The 19,674-nt window shown below is 37.6% G+C and overlaps 1 protein-coding gene and 1 long non-coding RNA gene across 3 annotated transcripts; one reads left to right on the top strand and one right to left on the bottom strand.

Moving 5' to 3' along the window:
* The first annotated feature begins 244 nt into the window (after window positions 1-244).
* Window positions 245-14,477, top strand: LOC148780297 (uncharacterized). Its single transcript, XR_016041042.1, has 2 exons — window positions 245-579; window positions 14,091-14,477. It is a non-coding gene; the product is annotated as an uncharacterized LOC148780297 (long non-coding RNA).
* LOC18437709 (tobamovirus multiplication protein 3) lies at window positions 1,286-17,516 on the bottom strand. Of its 2 annotated transcripts, none has more exons than XM_006847909.4 (11): window positions 16,998-17,516; window positions 16,097-16,187; window positions 15,928-15,980; window positions 15,712-15,804; window positions 15,557-15,628; window positions 5,507-5,579; window positions 5,354-5,399; window positions 4,987-5,050; window positions 3,134-3,187; window positions 2,165-2,242; window positions 1,286-1,853 (listed from the first exon to the last, which is right to left on the bottom strand). In XM_006847909.4, exons 1-11 carry the CDS (start codon window positions 17,121-17,123, stop codon window positions 1,761-1,763), a joined length of 843 nt encoding a protein of 280 aa, XP_006847972.1. In that variant the 5' UTR covers window positions 17,124-17,516; the 3' UTR covers window positions 1,286-1,760. The 2 variants fall into 2 exon arrangements, with proteins under 2 accessions (XP_006847972.1, XP_020525214.1); XM_020669555.2 differs by having other exon boundaries at window positions 5,354-5,404; window positions 5,511-5,579; window positions 16,998-17,515.
* Window positions 17,517-19,674: the final 2,158 nt, after the last annotated feature.

Below are 19,674 nucleotides of genomic sequence, written 5' to 3'. Positions count from 1 at the left end.
GAGTAAGACGCATGAGAAGCAAGCATTACTAATTCCATGATAGGCCAGCAGGAGTCAAACATGAGAAGGGATTCCAAGTTTATAAACACTGGGTTGATCAGACCTAACATTCGTGCAAGACTGGTAGTTGATGGGAAATTGGGCAAAGATGCATAAAATAGCAACTCCAACACCCCCCTCTCTCTCTCTCTCTCTCAACTGGCAGTCGATGACAAATTAGACAAAGATGCATAAATGAAACCTCTTGTGCCTCTCTCGATCTGGACCGGTAGTTGATGAGAAATTAGGCAAAGATGCATAAATAAAACCTCTCTCTCTCTCTCTCTCTCTCTCTCTCTCTCTCTCTCTCTGTCTCTCTCTCTACTGGTAGTCGATGAGAAATTAGGCAAAGGTGCATAAACAAAACCTCCTCTCTTGATCGGTTGTTCAATGAGAAATATCAGAATGATACATCTCTCTCTCTCCATAGAGAACGACTGGTAGCTGATGAGAAATCAAGGAATCATACACCACCATCTTCTTCTTTCTCTCAAACACACACGCCCACACGCACAAGCCCGAGCAGAGATGATTCTTCAGGTACGATTTTATTGCTCGACTTGCTTAGGAATACCTGTATATCATTTAGTCTCATTTTTTGAGGTACGATTTTGTTGCTTGACTTGCTTTGGGATAATCGTGTTATCATTTATTCTCTTTTTCCTGCAAGCCGACTACCCGTTTAACTTCCCATCAAATTGTGTCAACTTCAGAATTGTTCTTGGAATTGTTCGTGCCTAGCATTATTACTTGAAATTCGGCGCATCGCATTTGTTGTAAACATGCTTTCATTCATGTATAATCTCAAAGAGTCCTGCTGCCCCACAAAAGATATCATTACTTATTTTTAAGCTTTACAACTAGAACTGATACAGAGAACTGCAAAAACAGAAGAATAGTTTACTGGACAGAAATACACATCATATAGATTTACCGGGACCTAGCAAAGTAATGCACAACATTTTCTGTAGATTTTCAAATGTCCAAAAAAATTGCCAGTCTGACTCAGACTCGGGCCTCCAGGTAGGACGGATCAGGCGCTAGGCAATTGCAGGCCAAAAACGTCAGAATCGCCCGAGTCTTCCCTTTTTCTACACTTTCTAAAAATTGCCAGCCCAATTAGTACTTCCCCGTAGGACTGGAGCTCTGGGCTCAGCTCCTGGCGAGGAGTTTGAACTTTAAAATACTGACATTTGCGAGGTCGTAGTTACTAGATGATTCAGAAATAACAATACCAAAGACGATCTAAAAAAGATCATTAAAATACTCCACCAAATGATGGCTCAAATTAAAAATCCTGTGTCTGCAATTACTCACACTGCAGTTGTTCTTCCCTTTTAAGAGATCCCCAAACCCCTCTTCAAAGACCAGGGCCATTTACATAAATTTCCCATAACTACAAATGGCAACTTACAAATTTCACCTCAATTCTCTCTCTACACATCAGGAAACCATGCCTCGATTCTCCAAAGATTACAACAGATTTCCGAAGCCAAGAAACACAAATATTTGCTTTCAAGTCCACCACAATTCGACATTCACAACGCTACAAGTAATTACAGATACACAAAAATCCAACCCCTCACCACCATGAGAAATTACAGGAACCATACCATCCAATTGGTCTCTCTAGACTCTCGTTTTGTTGGTTGGAGCAGTGATCCAACTCTCCAATTAGGAGGTCATATGATACCTGAATAAGCCTCTCATTTCACCCCTTTTTAACGGATTGGCTGGTATTGTGTGATCCCACGCTTTGGAGGTAGCTTCCTCAGGATGAAAAGAACGAGAACTGATGGTATAATTTCCACCAACTAAAAAAAAAAAAAAACCCTCAAATCTCAGATTGAAATTTAATCCAAAGGCAAAGAGTTGGTCTAATCCAAGAAAGAAGTTGAACAAGGGACCATAAAAATAGTTGAAAACCAGAATTTTAGATCACTTTGAAAGAATGGATTGAGAAAGGAAAAAAAATCTTATGTTTCCCCAATTTTAGGTGATTTTTGGTCCAGTTTTTAAGAACCCCAGAAAAATTTGGTGGGAGATTAAAAATACATTTCAGCCATGACTATGTGAAGAAATCAAAATTCAACTAAAATTCAGCAGAGAAAGTGGTGGGAAATACCACGTAGTATAAGAAGTTCAGAACTGGATGGTTGAGAACATCAAGATTTGCAGCTTTGTCGAAGGCACAAAAGAACATCTGTCACATGTTAAATAGCATTACAATGATTCAGTGCATTGTAGTCATAATGAGATGCTGCTATTGTAACACTTAAAAATAAAAAGCTGCACAAAGAAAACAAAGGGCAGGTCTATCCATTGTTTCCTTCTCCTTTATTTATTTCCAAACCAATTGAAAAATATGAATTAGTGATGTGATTCAGTCCTCTTATAGCACACACGAACATAGTTGGGAATCAAGCAGAGCTCAAACAGATCAAAATACCAATTAGCAAAAATCAGATATTACACTACATAGCTAGAGATAACATTTCTTAGAAAAGTTTTTTTTTTGAAACTGTTAAACTGTTCTATACTAAAAAGAAGAAGGAAGATACAAGGGGTGGGGGGGGAGTAGACACCACCCACACGGGGGTACCAGTCCAAATAATAGGCTATTTCATATAAAAGTTACATCTATCAAGGCAAACAAGAAGCCAAGATTAGATTAATAACAATGAAAACCACAAGAACTCAGAAAGATTTAAAAACTTAACATGATATTTAATGGAGTAACGAATGGAACCCAAAAAAAAGAAGAACAAAAAGACAACTCACCACCACACCTCACTAAGAAGCAAGTGAAACATATGGTGTTTTTTATTTTTTAAAACAGTTAACTGTTCTATATTAAAAAGAAGAGAGAAGATACAAAGGGGGGAGTAGATACCACCCACATGGGGGTACTAGTCCAAAAAATAGGCTATTTCATATAAAAATTACATCTATCAAGGCAAACAAGAAGCCAAGATTAGATGAACGATACTGGAAACCGCAAGAACTGAGAAAGATTTAATGGAGTAACAGATGGAAAGATTTAATGGAGTAACGGATGGCACCTAGAAAAAGGAAGAAGAAAAAGACAACTCACCATCACACATCTCACTAAAAAGCAAGTGAAACATATGGTAGTCACATAGCCAACCTGCGTAAGAAAATCAAAAGAAACACATTTAAGTTCGACCCCAGATAATTCAGTATGCTTTTCAAGAGATTAAATAAAAATTTCTGATTCCATATTGGAATTCAGGAAACCCACAGATAAGCTAGTTGACATCTGATTCTGTCAGAGCATGTATAAAATGCTGTAGGAAAGGTGGTGCGCGTGTCACATTGAAATTTGAGGACAAATCTAAGTGCTGACCTCACTAATCAGAAGAGAATCAACAAACATGGACCTTAAATTTAAGCATTGAGTGGCAAGCGGAATCACTTTCTAGAAAACTACAGGATACCAGTAGCTAGTTGGGGGACTTGTTTAAATCCCAGTTAGTTGACTACACACGGCATGTGTTGGTGACAATTGAATTTGCACGAGTTCATCAACAGACCTGTTCATCTTGAATCCTATATGGTAATTATCATCCTCATGCTATTGATCTCTATCTTATTCACTGGCTCTTCATTTTGGTTCTCATTTATCACAAAGTTACTTAAGACTTTCAAATAGCTTCTTCTTCTTTCCTATCTTTCCTTTTTTTTTTTCTTTCTTAATTTAGGGGAAGAAAACTCCATATAGCCTGAGTGACATGTTAGCTTAACAGTGCATTTTCCCCTTTTCCCTTAACTTTTTATAGAGATTTTTAGCAAAATAAATTGCAATTTAGGAAATCTAGGACTTCATACACACTCCATTAGCCAAAAGACCCAATCGCTCATCAAACTTATTACCTTATCAGCTTCCATAAAATGATATGGAGTCATCTTATAAACACATTGAGAGGTCCTATAGAATCATTCATCAATAAAAACCCATCAACATTAAAGCAAGTTACCCTCTGAAACATGCGAGACTAAGAAATGCCTCTCATGTAACATCATCAGAGAGCAGCGACATTCTAGAAGTAAATCACACATTCACAAGGAATATCATCCCCCAATTCATCCCTACTGCCCGTCCCATCTTACCAGTCCCCTAGAATCTCTTCATTGCACCCAGAATTAAGCTTTCTGCATTTAGAGGGCATTGTCTCAAGGTCACAGAAAGCTATACTCGAACTAGGTTGCTCCAGTCCTCCAACAAATCCCATGTCTCAACTACCAACCAATTCTCTCAACACTGTTCACTTTGTAAATCAAGTGAACTGTAAATACGTAACCAGACATTATCCAAGCACAGTTTACATTTTATACAAGACACCAACATTAAAAGGGTTACGTATTTTTTGGCGGCCAGATTCCAGTATAAATTTATCTAAGATTGCTAGGGATTATTGTTTTTTAGGAAATTTATCAAAATGCACCTAATATGTCAACTATTTAACATTCTCCCCATTTATCAAACCGCCCCTAAAATCTCAACAATTACAATTCAAGGTTAATGTCCTTGATAGGAACTTTGAAAATATATCAGTAGAAATGGGTAAAACTTTAAATAGTTCATCTCTTGGAGGCTCTTTGATAAATTTCCCTTTTTTCTTTTCTTGATTCATGAGCTTGGAACCTGAATTCAGAACCTAGGTGCGGGAATATAATCTCAAAATCACAAGGGAAAAGGAGTTCATCTTGTTAGGCATCATAAGAATATCTATTAGTTAAGCTCTTTATAACAAAAATCAAAATTTAGTGTGTTGGTCTTATATGAGTAGATGGAATTACTGTTCATTCTTCAGCTGCTTGAGTCATGGATGATAGATGTGCAAACCTTGTGCAAACCTATTCCAATATATAGTACAGCTTCAAGAAATTTATAGTAAAAGCTGATCATACTGTTCCCTGACATACCTCTTGTAGCTTTTTGCGCCTTCCCTTGGATTCCACAGGAAACCTTTCTAACATAAGGAAGAGCCTGGCATTATGTTTTAACAAACATATGTTAAGACAAATACAGCCATGTGCAAGCAAACAATTCATTTTCGTTAGCACCTATAAACGTGTGCGGCAGTGTGCATTCAAGGATGTTCTGCTGCACCTTTGTGTAGAAGTGTAGAACTATGTTCATAGATAGAACAAACATTTTCAGCATCCAAAAATCATTGATGTAGAATGGTATATCTGATGCAGTGCCTAGGTGTATGTGATCACACAGACATGTTCCAAACGTCAACATGTTACAAAAACCAATAGGGAGAATGAAGGATTCAGTACTCACCTCCCACCATAGAGAAGGAATCCAAAGGCAGCAAACAACGATACACCTGCATAAAGGCAGTGTTGAAATGAGATGATTTTGCACATTCCAGAACTCCATTTTGTCAACCAAGTCAGAAACATAAAATAAATATTTTATAGTATGGAAGCAAACCTGCAAAAAAAACTTTCGATAGGACGACCAGGATATGAATAGGCTTCCACCACAAGATCAACCACAGTCCCAACTGTCGGCAGTTCAAGGACAAAACCACCCAAATTACTTTTTTTATTTTTTTATTTTTAAATATGTCATTACTTTTTCTATTTCATAGAAGTTTAGATCTATAGATTCTATAATATGGTACTTTCCATATTCCTTCACAGATTTATAAACATGTTGACCATGAATCAAGCATCTTGTAATTGGAATTGAAAATGGCAAAAAATACTAACTGCTGATCAACAGGCTTCCAAAGATCTTGATATCAGACTATTTTGGAGATCAAATTGTTTAATTTAAGCAAATCTTAACAGAAAGAAACTAAAGCTAACTACCATACGAGATTTTTTTCTATAAATTAACTGCATTCAGAGCTTTAGTATCTAGTAATTATAGAAGATCATGAGGCATTCTTAATTCTGTAATTATAGGGTCACAAATCATGATAAGCACATCATTCTAGTAAAAATTGCATAATCACATCATTAATAAGCAGAACAAAACTCAGTAAATCTGTAAAGGGCATTTAACAACAAGAACATTATATAGACTAGACCCCAATGGACTGCCTAATTTGATATGATTTTGATCCAAATGGAACCATGCTAGTTCCATCTAGGCAATAAAAAATACATAGGTTGCTTGAGTCAGTTGAAAGCCTGAACAGTTTGGCTTTCATAGTGTAGCTTTCATTCCCAAGTTAGAAGGCAGAGGGCTGAATCAAACTGACTAAATCAATCCCATTTTTTGCCGAAGAAGACACTTAGGGAATTACTTCTGCCAAACATATCAAGTTGAGTCTCATGAGCCAGAGATTTTTGCTGTCCTCTTCTTGCCTATTGATAGCATCTCCGCCAACTGTATGGGCATCTTCTTGTGCATGACTGCAACCTCATGCCACATTCCAATATTTTTTACTCTCATAGATCAAAAGATTTGCCACCAGACATTGAGAATCACAGTATTTCCATATTATGCCTACATTTGTGCACCTTCATAGTTGCAGCCCAATATTATCTTTGGTTGTTATTACATGTACGACGAATAATAGGTCCAGAACGAAATGACACTTGATCTCAAGTGAAATCAGCACAAGAGTAGTCAAGCTGATTTCCACAATTAGCAACTGTAATGCCTGCAAGGCTGCAACTTCAAATTCTTCCCCATTTTCATGCATTATTCCTGTATAGTCGCTTGCACATACTGCAGTATTCAACAAACAAAATTCAAAGTTGTTCTTATGTGAGTCTTCCCTGAGTTGGCACACCATTCCAATCAGAAAAACCATTATAAGTAAAACTATAACCTAGTAATCAGATCCCCGAACACCCACTAGTTGGTGTTGTCATGAATGTAAGCTCTTTATATGTTGACTCTAATCGAAAGGAACGGCAATTAGCTCATAAGCAGTATGCCAAACTTTTCAAGTGGAACAACATACCTTATATGGCACCATAACGTCTCCTTGGGAGTCTTCTTTGAATGGTTGTAGATGGTGGTCCTTAAGGCTGAATTAAGAGTCTAAGGCAGAACCAGATATGTGGAGTGTAACTAGTCTGGTTGACAATAAGTTAATTAAGGGAAATCTGTGATTCTGAGGGTTCACCATCCAATTGAAGGGTTCAACACAAGGGAGAGAGAGTAACCCATCAGGATATGACAGGACTTTGGTAGGGAATCTCGCTCTGTTCACCACCTTGCAACATAGCGATTTGACAACAATGACCCTTATGACCACAGATTTCTAATGGTCGTATCCATTAAGATATATACTTTAGCTCTCCAAAAAAAGGGATTAATTCAGTAACATGTTTGAACATATTCAGAACTAGGAACCCCGTCTCTTCATAACAATGCAATCCATGGTTTGGTGCACCAGGCTGATGGGTCCAAGTTTCCATTTTTGATCAGTATGATTAATGCAACTACAGTTAAACTTGTAAGACTGTGTGGCTAGATTTATGCATTGAAGGAGAAAAGGTGGTTTGCGGGTGGGTGACTCCATGGTACGGTGTGGTTGATCAAGGGTTGGAGAATGGCTTACAATAAAGGCGAACGGGAGATGTAAATAAAAGATAAAGAAGAAAAGAGAGAGAGGGCCTATACTTGTATAGCATCAACACTATACCAAAACAAGAAGGATAACCTAAAATAGTATGGAAGTGGCATCTTACAAAGATTAGGTTTCTTGTGGAATTGGCGCAACGAATGAGTCTTGAGGATCAGCACCTCAGTGAAGGAATCAATACCACAGAAAGCTTGCAAAAGCGAATTTTATTACACCCATAGATGAATATGGCCATAGGACTTTACATGTATTTACTAGAGCTCTTGACTCCTAATCCTCTCTTAACTGGAGTACAAGCAATGCAATATTAATGAAGACTTCAAATTCTACAAGGCAAAAAACAATAAAACAGAATTTAATTACAAATAGGAAACCTAGAACAAAAAGAATTTGATAACCAGCCATTTTGGTCAATACCTGAAGTAGAAAACACCAGAATAAGAACAAAAATAAAATAAAATAATAATCAATAGGAATAGTAGTTATAGCTCCTTGAAAAGACAATGGAAATGGCTTGAAATCAATCCAACCGGAGACTCAACTAAAAATTACATCTTCTGTAAGCAAACTGCTGATTTCATGAAATAACGAAGAAAATCACGGGGGAAATCCGCTTTACTACGAAAAAGAAAACCAACATCAATGAAACCAAATACAATACCAAAGAATTTCTTTTTACCAACAAGAAATGGACTCACACAATACCATCGAGAGCACGTTAGCCCCCACCATTGTTGCCATTATTTAGTTCGATATTAGCCATTATTAAGTTCAATATTTATGTGGACCTTAAACTTTCCCTTAACCTATCCCAAACACGTGTAAAAGAGTGGGTTGTGTTAGGTAGGTAGCCAATATAAAAATTTGCCAAAACTTTCTATGAATCCAGAATAATTAGGATTCGTGTAGCCGACCACAATTAGTTGGGAAAAGGCTCTGATGATGATAATTTATGTGGGAGACAAACAATGCTCCACTATATTAATTGTCTTCTTTCAGCAAACTAGATAGTTGCTTTATTGTGAAACTATTGCAAAACTATTGCAGCATACTCAGCATCTAAATGCTACATAAATCTAGGGTTTTAGGGTCACTCTTTTGTGCAAGGAAAGCAAGATCCACTCACATCTAGCATGTTTTGATGGTTATTGAACTGTCTTTTTGCCTCTTCTCTTCATTTTCCTGCATCAAATTGGTATTTGAGCCTCAGTTTTCTTCAACAGCAAAGCTAGGGATGAACAAAGGGATGAACAACAAGTCTAGGGTTTTTTGATTTTAGACCAAGTTTCACTATATCAGCATAGAACTGCTAGTTTCAGCTAGGTTTTGTTGGTTCTCTGCCTATGGTTTGTGAATTCAGTGAACCTATGGTAGTAAGAACAGGTCGAGGCAAGGGTATTCATATGGATCCATCTCGTGCTGAGCAGAATCAGGAGATAAGAGTATTTGAGCCAACAAGTTCACGAATTTGCAAGGCAGCTTGCAGGCATCTATTGTGGGCGAGATGAAGTTTTGTCTGTCCAAGATGATATTGCGTACAACCCTTTTCACTATCGTGCTCCGTGAGATGACTTGAGTGAAGAGGTATACGATTGGAGGTATGAGTGACACTCAAATTCCACAAGTCTAAACGTAGATATTCCTGATTTTGAAGGAAAGTCGCAGCCTGGTGACTTTATAGACTCGTTAAATACAGTAGAGAGGGTATTTGATTACGAGGATGTGTCAGAGAATAAAAAAGTTAAAGATTATTGCGATTAAATTGAAGAAAGGTGCTTTGGTATGGTGGGACCAGCTGAGAGCAAGGCGAGAGAGAATGGGAAAGCCCAAATTTAACACTTGGGAGAATATGAAAAAGAAATTAAAGGAGAAGTACCTATCTGAAAATTATTTGCAGTCTTTGTATCAAAAGATGTATGTGTTGTGCCCGGAAATAGGTACGTGGATGAATACACATATGGGTTTCATCTTTTGACTGTCGTAGTGATATGATCAACCAGGAGGAGCAGTCCATAGCCAGGTACGTGAATGGACTGCACCAAGTAATTCAAGATGTGGTAGTTTTGCAGCGGTATTGGACCTTTGATGAGGTCTATAACCTTGCGAAGAGGGTTGAAACTCAAAAAATATGACCCTCGAACAAATGGGATGCAAGTGCAAGTGATCAGGGAAATAGGGCAGCAGCCCGTGGTGATATTTTGGAAGAAAAGGCAGTGATTGGTGCTGGTCCGTTTGACATCTTGCACAGCCAGAACAGCCAACCAACAAGATGTCCTGGACCAAAAAGGGATTTGCTTTAGGAGTCGGAACATCCAAAAGGAGTTTTGGTAGCTACATCAAGTGCTACGAGTGTTCGGGGATTGGGTATGTCTCATCACAGTGCCCAAATCGCAAGTTTGTTAACCTTTCTGAGGAGTTTTATGATGGGGACAAGAAGCATTCTTTTGAAGGTGATCTCGTATACAATGAGTCATTGTTGAAGAGGACGCAAAAACGACTTATAGCGATCATGGGGAGGCATGGTGATCCGGTGCAGTATGATTACGCCTCGGGTTGTGGAGAAAAATGATTGGCTGTGCACGAACATATTTCATACACGTTGTACTGCATATGGAAAGGTGTAATAATCTAATCGAGGGAGTTGCAAAAACATAGTTTCTCAAGAGATGGTTGACAAGCTTAAGCTCAAGACGGAAAACCATCATAATCCTTATAAAATTGTGCATAGTTCAAGAAGGGCACTGAGGTAACTGTTTCTAACAGATGGCTTGTTTCTTTTTCTATTGGAGAAACATACAAAGATGAAATATGGGGAGATGTAGTGCCTATGGACACCTGCCATTTGTTGTTGGGGAGACCATGGCTATGACAGGCGTACCACTCGTAATGGTTTCAGAAACACTTATTCCTTTGTCAAAGATCAGTTAAAGTGATTCTAGGACCCTCTAAGATGGAAAGTGCTTCAAAAACACTAATCTCTTATCTTTGACGGAGTTCATGAGGGATTTGGGTGAGTTGGGTGTGTTGTTTGCTGTGGTGCTAGTGAAGAAAAGCCCATCAGTGCCATTTCTCCTAAGCTAGAGCCATTGATGAGGGAGTTCAATGATGCCATATCGGATGATCTTCCAAAGAGATTACCTCCCATGTGAGACATCCAACATCGCATTGACCTCATACCTGGTTCTAGCCTCCCAAATAAAGCAACCTATAGAATGAATCCTAAGGAGCATGAGGAGTTAAAGAGGCAAGTTACAGAGTTGCTACAAAAGGGGTTTATCAGGGAGAGTATGAGCCCATGCGCAATGCCAACATTGTTGAAACCCAAGAAAAACGGTTCTTGGTGCATGTGTGGACAATAGGGCAATTAATAAAATCACCATAAAATACCACTTTTCGATACTGCACCTGGATGATATGTTAAGACATGTTGGTGGGGGACACGATTTTCTCTAAAATACACTCGAGAAGTTGTTTCCATCAAACCAGAATCAGGCCGGGTGATGAACGGAAGACTACATTTACGACACGATGGAGATTGTATGAAGATCACCATAAAATACCGCTTTCCAATACTGCGTCTAGATGATAGGTTAGACATGTTGGTGGGGGCCACGATTTTCTCTAAAATAGACTTGAGAAGTGGTTTCCATCAAATCAGAAACAGGTCGGGTGATGAATGGAAGACAGACATGTTGGTGGGGGCCACGATTTTCTCTAAAATAGACTTGAGAAGTAGTTTCCATCAAATCAGAAACAGGTCGGGTGATGAATGGAAGACAACATTTAAGACACAAGAGAGATTGTATGAGTGGTTGGTTATGCCATTTAGGTTATCAAACGCACCTAGCACCATTATGAGGCACATGAACCAAGTCTTTATGCCATATATAGAAAAGTTTGTGGTGGTATACTTTGATGATATCCTCAAATACAGCAGTAGTGAAAGGAGGCATATGGACCATCTAAGACTTGTGTTGGAGTTGTTACAAGATGAGCAGTTGTATGCAAATTAGAACAAGTGTGAATTCATGATCAGCAGTTTAATTTTCTTGGGTGTCGTGGTTTCCACTAAGGGAATCAAGGTGGATGAGAGAAAGGTGGCAGCGACAAGAGAATGGCCAAACCCGACATCAGGACATGACGTACGTAGTTTCCATGGGCTGGCCATTTTTTATCAATGTTCATTAGAGGATTCAGCACCATCATAGCACCACTTACTGACTGTTTGAAGAAGGGCTCTTTCAGATGGACTACAGAGCAGAAAAGAGCATTGAAAGGATTAAGCAAACCATGACTGAAGCACCCGTGCTGGCATTGCCAGACTTTAATAAGATGTTTCAGCTAGAGTGTGATGCATTGCATGTTGGTAATGGGGCTGTTTTGAGTCAGGAGGGCAGACCAATCGCATATTTCAGAGAGAAGCTGAATGATACATGCTGACGGTATATTACCTATGACGTGGAATTTCATGCAATCATTCAGGCTTTAAAACACTGGTGTCATTATCTTATTCAGTGGGAGTTTCTTTTATTTTGAGATCATGAGGCACTGGAGTATATTAATGGGCATCATAAGCTGAACAACTAACATGCTAGGTGAGTAGCATATTATCAGGAGTTTACCTTCGTGATTCGTCACCAGCCTGGGAGTCAGAATAAAGTTGCAGATGCCTAGAGTCGAGAGCGTCACTTTTGACCATTATGGCTGCTATGGTGACAGGGATTGAGTGTCTGCGTGACTTGTATGCTGATGATGACAATTGTGGACAGATTGCGGTGAGTGCTAAGGTGGAGTTGCAGGAGACTACTGGTACAAGATGGGTTTCTCTTCACAGGGAATCAATTATGCATTCCTGTCGGTTCTCTTGGCAAGGTCCTTATTTCAGAGTTACATGGTGGGGGCCATGGGAGACACTTTGGGCGAGACAAAACCATTGCATTGGTGGAGTCTAAGTACTATTGGTCCAAACTTAAGCAAGATGTATCTAAGCATGTGGAGAGGTGCAAAGTGTGTCAAGTTGTAAAAAGGAAGCGTTAGAACTCAGGTTTATATTCTCCACTTCCCATTCCCAATGCACCATGGGAAGACGTTAGCATGGATTTCGTGATGGGTCTTCCGTAGACTCAACGAGGTATGAACTCTATATTTATTCTGGTTGATAGGTTTTCAAAGTTGGCGCACTTCATCGCTTGCAAGAAGACTCTAGATGCAACTCGTGGCCAACTTATACTTTCGAGAGGTGGTAAGACTTCATAGGATTCCCGAAATGATTACATCAAATCGAGATACCAAATTTCTAAGCCACTTATAGGGAACTTTATGACGCAAGATGAGTACAAAGCTACAGTTTAGCAGTGCTTATCATCTACATACTGATGGTCAAGCTGAGGTGGTCAATCGAACCCTTGGTAGCCTACTTCGGAGCATAGACAGTGACAAGAAAAGACAATGAGATGTGGCTCTGCCACAAGCCGACTTCTCTTACAACAGTTCCTGCCGTAGGTCATCTGAAAATAATCCATTTGATGTCGTATATGGGCGGAATCCTACCCATATGGTGGATTTGACTCCTCTACCAGCTAATGGGGAAGGACACTTAGATGCCAACAATATGATCAAGCACATGAAGGATGTCCATAACTAGGTTTGAGCTAATTTGGAGATTGCCACTACCAAGTATAAGGAAGCTATAGATAAACATAGGCGATTAAAAGGGTTTCAGGTAGGCGATTAGGTGATTAATTTTCTATGCAAAGATAGGAATCCTGTGGGAAAATACAACAAGTTCAATGACAAGAAGATTTGACTGTTTCAAGTCCTAAAGCATAGTTAAGGGAACCTTGTGGGAAGGGTGACGATCCCGCTCTGGAACCTCGATCCCACGGTTCCTACAACGGATCTTGTAGGGACGCCGGTTTTTCGATTTTGGGATCTCACTCCCAAAAAAAGGGGACCACGTTCCATCCATCAATGGAATCCAGTTCCATTTCGAAATAGATCCCCGCTCCCATCAACCATGATCCAAGGTTTTGGTACATTAAAATCTTGGGTTCCATGTTTGCGGGATCTACTTTCATTAACGGTAATACCAGGTTAGAAACTGCCATTGTCCCAAGTTCCCATTATTTACGAATCATAAGTTCCATGATGGTAAAATCCAATCCCTTTTCACATAGCACAAAGTTCCATTATTTTTTATTCTTAATTTGAACTAAGCATAGTCTAGAGTGACCCACTGTTTTATTAAGTCCTATTGTGTAATCCATCCCTATTAGTTGTGAGAATATATATTTCATTTAAAATCTTATATTTATGATGTCATATTGTTTTAGATTCTTAAATCACAATGACGAATCCTCTTAGTTGTGAGATGAGAATATATCTTTTCATTTCAAGCTTTAAAAAGCTTCTTTTACATCTGTGAGAGAGAGAGAGAGTAGTTCATCTTGTCCTCTTGCCCCTTCGTAGAGCCAGCCTTTAAGAAACAATGGAAGCAAAGGAGACTACATTTGAAGAAGATGAACCTTGAGTGGTAGGATTCTGGGTTGCTAGGACTCCGAGGGAATGGTGCATGCCAAACTTGTGTCATGACCTAAAGATGTAGTAGGAGGGACAAGCCTTGGTACTGGAGCACTCTGACGAGCCTCATCATCAGCATCAACGCGGTTGCCTAATGCTTCTAATGCCCCAACATAATCCTCGAGGTGGTCATCATCAGGATGAAAATCTCATCCTTTGTACTTATGGGGTATTTTTATGGAACATTGCAATTCAGATTTTAATGCAAGGGGAACTTTGGCAACCATGCCATGAATATATGTTCAATTTAAAACAAAGTAAACACTTTCAAAGTTAGTACCATTTTCGAAACAAGTAAGATCAGAACCTACAATGGCATACTGTAAGTTGCAAGAAGGATTCATATTCACCATTGCACTGAAGTTGCATGACACGTAATCGAGTTGAACACCATGTTTAAGGGTATTTCTAAAGGGGAGGTCGTCCAGTTGTAAATTTGTAGCATTTATCAGACTACAAATTCTAGAAGAGAATCTGTTGCTCACCCCTGGCCCTAAATATGGCCATAAGGCGCTTCAAGGAATTCTTTAACCACAAAGGTGAATCAGCAAATGACAAAAGACAGTTATAAAACAAAAATCAAAGAGGGTGAGTGAAGAGGTTACGATGACTTCTGGGGTTACCTCCAATTTTCCTAATGCTCATCTTGGTTCAAATTTACATGTTCGGGGATCCATTAAGCAAACTCAGGACTTCTTTTGTTTTGGAAATAAAGCTACTTTCGGGATTTTTACTTTTAAGTAAAGCTACTTTGGGACTAAATGCTTTGTTGTTTGAACTTTCACAAGATAATGTAAATTTTGAGGTGACAGTAAGTATTATGCATCTTAATAACATGTTTATATAATAATAATGATTAAAAACTAAAGGCGTGGAATGCATAAAAAAATTCAGCTCTAATTTTACTTAAATGAGAATATAACAATCAACCCTCAAAAGTATATAGGAGTAGCCTTTTTGAAGTTTCCTTCTCACTTATGACTGTTATTCCATGTTGTAACCCGTACGCAAGCAACATAAAATTTAAAATCATCACAATAGGTAACATTACAAACCAACACGATGTCATCTACATATTACAAATACATATGCTTGTCAGTAACTCATCGCATTTGTTTACTCGATGAAGTATGAAAAACAGAGAATAAAAATGCCCAAGATTTTCAAACATAAAAAAGGTAAAATGGGTTGAACACAGTTCCTTTTCATTATACATTCAAAAGATACAAATCATCAATGCTAGCAGGCAACCATAATAAAATGAACTGTTCCCAATACGTATTCGTGATTCACCAAGACATATGCCACTGGCATCCCTATTCTCTAGTCTTGCATAAGATAGACTCAGACTTCACCTGAATTGCGTAAACCACTCCATTAATTGTCATGAAACCAGTCCTAAGACCATCTGTAGATACAGAGCGTGCCTGCCAAAAGAATATATTTCAGAACCAATCACCTAAACGATCAAGACTACCCACCTGGCAATGAAGGAAAATGAATTAATGACCTGATAATATATCTCAGCCCAGAATAAAACCAAGAGTGCATATGTCGTGAAGAATACAAGACCAGGCATATCGAGCAAGATATGTTGGAGAATCTAAAAATAAAGGATGAGTTAGTACAACATATGGGGCATATAACATTAACTTAGAGCAGTATCCAATATTTAATAGGTATTGTACGTGATTAAATTCATCTAAAGGCAAATAACAAAGCCAACCTCTGGTTGTAAACGTTGCACGCTTCGCCTAAACACAAAGACTAATGACCTAACTGCATAACAAACCAATGAATAAAGAATGAATAATGGGAAACAATTAAAAAAAGGAAAGAAAGAAAAGCATCACAATCGCTCAATTAAAGCGCCACATGGAGTAGAATATACGAACCAGTATTCACCAGAAAATTCAGGAAATGAAACACCTTCTGTGTTGTCCAACCATACTCTGGAACTCTTAGTTCTATCCGAACAAGTTGAATCTACAATTGTCATAATCAAACATGAAAACATTCCAATCCATCAAAAAGAGCCAAAGATAAACAGAAAGTACAATAACCCATTGAAACAAAAATAATGTTTTTGATGTCAAAATATAAGATGCCTTTCCTTCTTCCTTTCTAATTGTCCATTAACATACAATTTCCATCAAACATCATTTAAATTTTCGTTTGAAATCAAAGATGAATGTGTATATGTGAGAGAGAGTGAGAAAGGTTATCAATGTGATGATTTGAAAACCTGGTCAATAATTTTTTCCTTATATGCATAATAGTAATTGGGATAAGGCTTGGATGATGATGATGATGAAGTTATGCATAATAGTCTATTGGTGTATCCGGTTTTTGTAAAGAATGGACAAAGAGTAAACCGTTGCAATTAATAAACAAATCTGAGAGAGACGTTATCCATGCGAATAATTCAAAACCCTAGCCGCAAAATAATTGCCTTACAAATAGCCCTTTCCTGGGTTTGCAAATTATGAACCATCCAAATTAATAAACCGCGCACACGCACGCACAGAGAGAGAGAGGGAGAGATGCATGGTAATTCAAACGCTCCATTAAAAAAATTTCCTCTCCCCGCATACAAATCATCCAAAATCAATGAATGTTCAAACTAATCCATCACCCATGATTTCTTCATAGACAAATATTCCTCTAATTCCATTCTAAAAAAAAGTATTCCTCTAGTTCCCCCCAAAAAATAAAAGAAATCCCAAAATCTCGTCAAAACCAAGGATCAATGAACAAATCATCACAAAACAACCAGAAAGCAACAATCGAACTCACCAGAGCAATAGCACCAACAAAACCATAGAGCCCTGCAAGCGTATAAAATATTCGATCCTGCCAAACCTTTGAATTATTCGCCTCCTCCCACCAATCCATGGCGTTTTGCAACGTAATCTCCAACATTCCCCAATTTATCAAACAACACAGCGCAAACCTCACCAGAAACTCAAAATTCCGGAGATTTTCAGAAACTTAACGGCCAAAATCCAGCTTAAAATGAAACGAAACAGCCGACGGAAAACCAGACTCGGCCAGAAAATATCACCGGATATTTTTTCGCAGGAGCAGTGAGAGGAAACAAACAAACGAGGGCAAAGTTTTGGGGAATTTACAATGATTGCAGGGCCCGAAATGCCGTCTAAAAAGGGCGGAAATTATGAGCGAGAAGATTCCGGCTTCGATTAAAAGGTCGGTGGTTTTAGGTGACCGGAGTAGCCGGTAGATGGAGTATGGGACCGCCACGTGCCCGTATTAAATTGGAGAGTGCGCATACTCATTTGGACCACCGTGGATCTGGAAGGCTAGCTTTCGGCCAGCTCATTTCATAGCAAGCGCATGCCTTGGCGCACACGTGTCATTATCACACGTGTGGGACCCTAACCGAAAATTTGGTGGCCTTTTTGGACTCTCTTTTGGCGCTTAGAGTTGGGAATTTCGGATTAGCCGGCCTAGATCGGGAATGGTGTGGGTCGGGTCGGTTTTGGACTAAGGCTTTGTTTGACCCGAACCCAATCTGATGTTTTATATATATATAGAGAGGGAGGACAATGATTTCATGCGATCGTTGTATAGTAAAATGATGCAACAATCTTAAAAAATCATCTTATGGCTATTTATTTGATTCAAATTTTGAAATATACACTCTTTTCATTATAATGGACAATCACAAAAAAAAAAAAAAATTGAAAACACAACTTAAAAAGTATTTTTTTAACCTAATTAACATAGGCCGTTCATTTTAGTGAGATGCATAAATCTAGGCCTATGATTTTTTCCATTTCCAATTTTTTTGGATGGCTTTATTATCATTAGATGAACAATGTTAAAAAGGAAAAAAATAATTTTGAGTTTATAAATGCTAAGATCTTAAAATTCAAAAAATAAATGGTCTAGATTTGTGTTTGGATGTGACTCATTTTGACCATATCTAGGGTTCAAATAGAAATTTTATTTCGGGGGGATTGATTATTGAGATGCAGAGACTGTGTGTGCAAAATTTGAGGTCATACACAAGCCACAAACATGATTTTTTAAAAGTGTCGTTGCATTATACTATGATACAACCGTTGCATTTGATCATTGCTTGTGTGTGTATATATATATACTGCAACGACACTTTTAGAAAATCATGTTTGTGGCATTTGTATGACCCCGAATTTTGTACACACACTCTCTGCATCTCAATAATCAATCTCAAAAAAAAGAAAATTGAACCCTAGATACAGTCAAAATGAGTCCTCTCAAAAACCGAATCTAGACCATTCATTTAGTGAATTTCAAGATCTTAGCTTTTATAAACTCAAAATATTTGTTTTTCTCTTTTAACATTGTTCAACTAATGATAATAAATCCATCCAAAAAAATTGAAAATGAAAAAATCCTTTTAAGACCTAGATCTAAGCATCTCACCAAAATGAACGATCTATGTTAATTGGGCTAAAAAAATACTTTCTAAGTTGTGCTTTAAATTTTTTTTTTTTGTGGTTGTTCATTAGAATGAAAAGACTGTATATTTCAAATTTTGGATAAAAAATAATCATAAAGTGATTTTTTAAGTTTATTGCGTCATATTACTCTACAACATTTGCATGATATCATTACCCTCTATATATACAAAGTTGGGTCTAGATCCGGTTGATGTTGACGTTAACTTGACCTGACCTCATAAAGTTTAGGATTGAGCCTAATCGGGTCTACGGCCCCTAGTGCCACCTCTACTGAAATCTTCCTCAAAATAGGGTTGCCATCGGGCCGAGCTATACCAGCCCTGTAAATATTTTTGGTTGTGACTTGTATCACGCCCGAGCGCAGCCTAGTGAGCCTTGAAAATTGATTCAAATCAGCCAAGGCTATGTTTTTGTGTGGCACATATGCTATACATAACATATTAATAGCAATATACATGTGTGTTGCGCGAGATATTTAATATTAATCTGTAAAATATATTCATTATTGATAAATATTTTCAATAAAATATGATGTAGATATTATTGAATTTTATCCTCATAATTGAATAATTTTATTAAGTAATTATGAATTTTTTAAATCATAAAAGAAAGAAATAAATCATATATACTATTAGTGATAGAATAAAATTAGTGGGTACCAAAAAATTATAAAAGCTATTTTAAATAGAGGAATATTTAAAATTGAATATTGTATCAAATAAATAAAATTAATACATTATATTAAAAATATTTACTTAACACATATCTATTTGGCACAAATTAAAACAAAAACAATTAAATAATTCAAATTGCATAAATAAAAAGTGATAGATAATTTTTTTCCAATTTCGTTGTGAATGATAGAAGTTGCAAAAAAAAAATTCGAAAATGCAAAAATGAAAATAAAATTACTAAAATATTTTTACAATTATTTTTTTACAAAAAATAATTTATGTATCATTATGTTATAATTTTAATTAAGTTGTCTTATATTATTTTCAATTTTT

The sequence above is a fragment of the Amborella trichopoda genome, chromosome 9, assembly GCF_054954075.1.
Source record: "Amborella trichopoda isolate Santa Cruz 75 chromosome 9, AtrichopodaSantaCruz75HAP2 v2.0, whole genome shotgun sequence".
NCBI classification, from domain to species: Eukaryota; Viridiplantae; Streptophyta; class Magnoliopsida; order Amborellales; family Amborellaceae; genus Amborella; species Amborella trichopoda.
Note: the sequence above shows the minus strand (reverse complement) of the source record. Positions and strands in the feature narration are given on the sequence as shown.

Coding starts and splice junctions, on each gene's coding strand:
- LOC18437709 (XM_006847909.4), bottom strand. CDS start 17,123: ATGTTGGAGATTACGTTGCAAAACGCCATGGATTGGTGGGAGGAGGCG. Junction 3,188..4,986: donor GGCGCAAAAAGCTACAAGAG/GTATGTCAGGGA, acceptor TTTCTTACGCAG/GTTGGCTATGTGACTACCAT. Junction 2,243..3,133: donor TTTTAGTGAGATGTGTGATG/GTGAGTTGTCTT, acceptor AACATGTGACAG/ATGTTCTTTTGTGCCTTCGA.